This window comes from Paralichthys olivaceus, chromosome 18, assembly GCF_024713975.1.
Source record: "Paralichthys olivaceus isolate ysfri-2021 chromosome 18, ASM2471397v2, whole genome shotgun sequence".
Classification (NCBI taxonomy): Eukaryota; Metazoa; Chordata; class Actinopteri; order Pleuronectiformes; family Paralichthyidae; genus Paralichthys; species Paralichthys olivaceus.
The window spans coordinates 7,182,830-7,188,829 of record NC_091110.1 but is presented as its reverse complement, the minus strand read 5'-3'; the positions used below and the strand labels follow the sequence as shown (position 1 = coordinate 7,188,829).

The 6,000-nt window shown below is 38.9% G+C and overlaps 1 protein-coding gene across 1 annotated transcript in view; it reads right to left on the bottom strand.

Moving 5' to 3' along the window:
- Positions 1-1,786: 1,786 nt before the first annotated feature.
- lamc3 (laminin, gamma 3) overlaps positions 1,787-6,000 on the bottom strand; it is a 111,832-nt gene continuing 107,618 nt past the window's right edge. The window contains exons 24-28 of the mRNA XM_020082516.2: positions 5,109-5,211; positions 4,453-4,655; positions 3,734-3,874; positions 3,541-3,640; positions 1,787-3,010 (exon numbers count right to left, since the gene is read on the bottom strand). Coding sequence (XP_019938075.2) covers positions 2,748-3,010; positions 3,541-3,640; positions 3,734-3,874; positions 4,453-4,655; positions 5,109-5,211 — 810 coding nt within the window. The 3' untranslated portion in view covers positions 1,787-2,747. The remainder of the gene's footprint in view (positions 3,011-3,540; positions 3,641-3,733; positions 3,875-4,452; positions 4,656-5,108; positions 5,212-6,000) is intronic.

Here is a 6,000-nt window from a genome sequence, read left to right as displayed (position 1 = left end):
AACCCTGTTATGTTGAAGCTGTTGCTGACGCGGCCTGAAAATCAAATCCAATGATCGTTTGCGGTCGAGCAGGTGTTGCATTCACTCAACGCTGATGTCTGAGTAAAGGGGAAAACTGTGAAATGACACCCATCCTCAGTAAATACCCACTGTTGCTCTGCATAAAACTGTTGGTGCCCATTATTCCATGCAGACACTGTAATTAGGAACCAAACCCCCCCTGCTTTTAATGTGGATGAGAGCAGGTGATGACTCCATTATTACTGTTGTGAGCTCGTGCTGTGGTTTTGCTGCACTGGGTACCTCGAGCCAAGTTATCACAAATCTAGGTAATATCACATCTGATGTTAAACAATGCGTTACTTCACATATTAGTCTAACTGTTCGATATTGATTCAAATATCAAGTATTACTTAACCATTCACAAATAACGCTGCTATATTCACTCCAATATGAAGCATGGATATTGTACTGACTTTACAGAACTGTGTGCTGCTCTCTTATGCTCATACTTATGCTCTCAACAGTCATGAATTTAATTTTCATTTGGTGATGAAACTCATCTTTACGTTGTCACTAAACTGACAGAAAATGACTTCTCTTTAAGTCCTAAAACCTCCAGCTGCATTCCTCCACATGATGGATTTCCATGGATGTCTGCCCCTACGCCATCGCTGCAAGGGGATGAGCACATTTTATTTAATGCTGGAAGTTACAAAAATAAAAAACTGACTAAAAATGTTATAAAATATTAAATTGGAGTAAAGTTTGACAATAAGTGGGTGAGCCAATATCTGCTACAGTGTTCTGTTGTGTACTTCAATTTTAATGCGATTGCAATTTACTCAATAGTAAACACCGCACATTACTGAAAGAGCATATTGACTTAATGCTTTAACTGCTCAGTGGTGTTACAGTAACAGTTTGACATTTTGGCAAATATGGTTCTTTGCTTTCTTGCCCAGAGTAGGATGAGAAGATCAATAACACTTGTCAGTTAAATTTAACCAAAGGTACAAACTTTCACCTACCAACTTTAAAGGTCAGAAAATTAACATGTTGTTGCAAACTTTGCTCAGATATAATGTTACACAGGAAACTGCTGTCTCTATGCTATGCTAACAGTCACCTCGCTGTCGCGTCACATTCAATTAACAGACATGATGGTGTATACAGTCTGTATATGAAGATGGACAACATGACCGCTCTACAAAAGAGACCAGCTTCCTCCATGTTAGCAGATGGACACAGACCAAAATAAAAGTCAAACAAACATAAAATATTTTGTTCAAGTGCCATATTTCTGGTATGTTTGAACGGGTGAAACGTCATGATTGACAGCTGACACTCATGACAGCTGACACTCATGACTGGACTGTGTATCCATGGGACCTTGCTATTTTGGCTCAATCCCCCCATCGCTATGCTGTGCACAGCCTGGCTTCAACTCTGCAAGATAGCGTCATTCACGTTCGTGAGGTTTTGGCTTTATTTTTGGATAGTGGGAGGCAGTGGAGACGTGTTGTCCATCTTCATATACAGTCTATGGGTGTGTCAAATGAAAAAAAAAAAAATCACCCAACATGTTGCAGTTATCCTTTAAGAAATATTGACTACTTCAGTGTTGCAGTTTTGTACATGTACATAAAAATAACTATTTGAACAGCTAACAGACAATTAATGTTCCTTACCATTCTGTATGAGGAGTGTAAATAGATATCAATTCAAACTTTGAAGCAAAATCGCCAAATTCACTTTGAGAAATTCACAAACAACAGACAAGTGCTCCAAGCATTGAATACTTCTTTAATTGTTTGTTTTCTGAGTGTTCCTTGAACCACTATCTACAATTTCAAGCTTTTTTATCAGTTAAATGTACCTTCACCATCATGCAACACTTTCCATAACAAATTACATTTTGGTATGTAATTACACTTTCTCAAAAACACTTTACTTTGAAAAGGTTTATAATGATTAAAATTAGATGTTGATGTGTATTTGTCAGTCTCTATTCTCATTCCTTATCAGTAATTCAGCTTTTGTAAGAACAGAAAAATCTCTCTTACATAATTTAAGTCTGTCACCATTTCCAAAGTCTCGTCATCGTGACTAAACGTGACCCACAGACAGGGGATGTTTGAGCTTTTGACAGAGGCAGAAACATGGAGGAACTATAAAAACAGAGAGGTAGGCACTGTAAGTAAGTACGACTCCTGAACACGGGTAGTGTGCTGTTGAAGCCTGACCCCAACCCCACAGAGGCCAAGAGGACTAATTGTTAATTATGCCACGCTGATGAAAAAGAGCTCAAGTGTAAATGAACGTGTCAGTCTGGAAGAGCACTCAGACACACCTTTTACCTCCGCAAAGGAAAATCAGCATTATTTTAAACTTGACAGTGCACTCCAGCAGGTCAGAGCGTTGGGTTATTGTTGATGGTGAAATTAAAGTTTGGATGTTGTTTGTGTCTTAAATCTTAAGAGACCTTGTAGATTTCTGTAGCTTATGGTAGAAGAGTGTGTGTGTGTGTGTGTGTGTGTGTGTGTGTGTGTGTGTGGATGCAGTGATAGTAAATTGTACCTTTGGGCAAAAGGTGGAAAGAAGAAAGAATATAAAAGGATATCATTGACTTTTTTGAAGCGGTATAAAAAAATGACCACAGATCCTTTTATTAACAAAATCCTCCCAGACTTTTCTGATGTTCAACTGTCTTATCAATAACTAAATCCCCCCATCATCCTCAGGACCTACCCTTTGCCTGCACCTGAAGCCTGGGGGCAGGACTGAGGCAAGTTTAAAGTAATATCCCTGAGACTGTCTCTCTCCTCCGTGATCTCCTGTAAATCCTGTTCAATGAGGGACAGCCGGCTCTGCTGCTCCTTAGCAGCCGACTGCAGCTTCTGGATCTTCGAGCCCAGCGTCGGGCTCTCCACGCTTCCGCGGAGCATGCTTAGGCGACGCGCTGTCTCGTTCAGGATTCGGTCGAAGCGCTCCAGCGGCAAGTTGGCATCTGGTCCGTACATGCAAGAGAGAGGACAGATGGAAGACACAGGCTTCAAGAGTTTGTTTTTCAGATTGTAATTGGCGATCCTACATCAATGATACAACTAGTAGATCCTTCTGCCTAATTGCAATGATTTATCATTATTCTTGCTGTCTGATATTAACATATTGACCATAAATCAGTGCCAGAACCTTGCCTCGCATATTAACTCTACAAACTGTTTAATATATTATACATTAAATGAGTCTGAATAAAGAGGTCAGATAATAATAGGCTAAATACAAAGCTAAATTATTTTGTTACACTTAAATTTACCCACAAAGAAAATGCTTCTGGGCGCCATGAACTGCAGTTATTCTTGCTCTAACGTGGGGATACAAAATCTAGGAAATATTTCCATGTTAAATGAGGCAGTAAAAAGCACAGAGCACTTTAGTGATCTGACATTTAAGGTATAATGAAGATTAATCGGTTTATAGACAAAGAAGAACCAAAAGGTAGCCACAGTGGAAATCATGTATAATAAAGTGACTTACCAATTTTACTGATTAGGTCAGTTAGTGTGACAGAGTAGGTCTCCAACTGGAGCTTGGCTGCTTCCATGTCGTCCCTCATGTTGTTTAGGGATACCTCGGACTGGGAATAAGAAGACATACCGTAGTGTATTAAGCTGTACACAGGAAGTGTAGATCAATACTCAAAGATTATTCATGTGTCTGTGTTCAGTACCTCTGAAGGGATTTGGGACTTTGCGATGTCAGTTAGCGTCTCCTGTTCAGCCAGCTGTTGTAAAGCAGAGTCAATATGGGAACTAAGGTGAGCGGACGCAGTCCTGGTGTGTTTGGCCTGGGTCAAAACGGCCTTGGATTGCTGAACACAAAGAAAAGAGGAATAATTGAAGTGACTATTGATCGTTAACCTACTTAAGGTAACAAGAGTCTATTCTGGAACTGGTGGCTCTGTCAGGCTGCACAATTTTAGCTAGATTCTAATGTAATGTCATTTCATGCTGCTAACATGCTCAATGACAATAGAGACATACAAAGTTTAGCAGGTGTAGTATTAAGCATGTTCATCTTCTTAGTTAGCGTGGCAGCATGCTAATATTTATAATACTATTAATGAACAATATGTACTTTGTTTTTGTGCTAAAATTTGCTAATTAGCACTAAGAACAAAGTAACGCTAAGACTGACATGATTGATGATGTTAGATGAAAAATGAAGGAATTACCAATGTTGAACTCAAATAATTCATCCTGCAGGGACATTGATGATCTAATATATATATATATATATATATATATAGCGTCAGAATAAACATTTGAACTGCAAGTGGCATTGCATGAAAAGATGAGGTCATTAGGACTCATCTATGCATCTACAATGCAGCAATGCCACACCCAAAGCCACTCTGTTAGCATGACTAATATAAACAAAGTCTCATGCCTTTGCTGCATTCTTTGCTGTTTTTTCTGCCTCTTTTATGGTGTTGCTGGAGAGGCTGGAGTTTTCCAGAGCTGGTTTTAGCATCTCCTTGATCTGCGAGACCCTTTTCCTGACATCAGCCAGGACCTTTTCCTCCAGGGGTCTCTCCTTCTTAATTGCAGCCTTGGTCTGGGCCTGCCGAAGGGGCCACTCCCTCACCATGTCTTAGTTGAGATAGGGAAGAAAGCAGATGGTGAAAATAAAACAGATTCAAAGGTGTAAAGATTTAATAAAGATTTAATACATTTATGGATCAGTGTTAAGTCCACTTGCCGAATTTTATGCTAATATTTTCATTATCTAACATATGCTTATATTATTGTATGATCTCTAGTATTATTTCAATAAATGTGTGATCAGACAAAACTACTACAGATCCTCTTCATGTGCCATAAAGCCAATGTTTAACTCATTTATGCTTGAATTCCATGCCATGCCATTGCATTCTTCACATAAGCTGCTCTGCATTCAGTACATGTCGAGCAGGTCAAAAGTTTACAGTGGTGATGAAACATTCATTACAGAATCTGCAGTTTGTTTTCACTTTCAGTATTTGACATTTGGATGTTCAACAAAAGCAATAGTGAGACGGTCAGATGAGCTAGATGGAGACTTACTTTCTAATTCTTTGTGAAGGTAAATGGCTTCTGATTCCACCTCTTTCCCAGCCACCACGGACGACAGAGCCAAGACCTTTGCGCCTTGAGCACGAGCTTGAAGCTTCAGAAATAGACACATAGGATCCAACTGTATTCAAAGCTTATTATAAAATCCAAATTCCTACTGTGGAGGAAACTGAAAGGAGGACAGCTAATGATCAAAAATTCTGACGTCATGCAAGTAGCGGTATGAAGCTTGGGCATAGCAATAGTTTGAGATAAACGTTAGCGTGCTAACATGCTCCCAATGCTATCTAGAGAGTAGAGTCAAGTACAATTGTACAAATTTAAATTTTGAGACGATGTTTTGTAGAGAGTTCAAGGTTCAGTGTTAAAGATTTAGGTGGAAATTATCTATTGGCAGAAAATGAATATAAAATAATCCTAGTGATGATTTCACTAGTATGTTTCATCTCAATTGTACAAATTGCTGTTTTATTTACCCTAGAATGGGCCCTTTACATTTAAATACTTTATATTTACATCTGGAGTGGGTCCAACCATGATTTTTACAGTAGAAAACTGTACAAACTAAACACCTTTTGAGTTTTTATGACAACTGTATTCTCCCACAGGTTCTCTTTCTTTGGAAGGGTTGGGCGAGGTAAGGGGTATTCAGCTACAACATGAAAGTTCACCACTAGATGTCACTAAATTCTACACACTGAACCTTTAAGGGATCAGCAAAGCCTATATAATTTATCTGCTGAGGAAAATGAACATCTAAAGCAAATCAGTCCCATAATCTCAATGCATACAGTATATGTAGCCTACAATAGATAGGTAGATATAGGAAGATTGGTGCTTTATTTGTCCTAGTAGGGTAAATTGGTTTGTAGCGACAATCTCA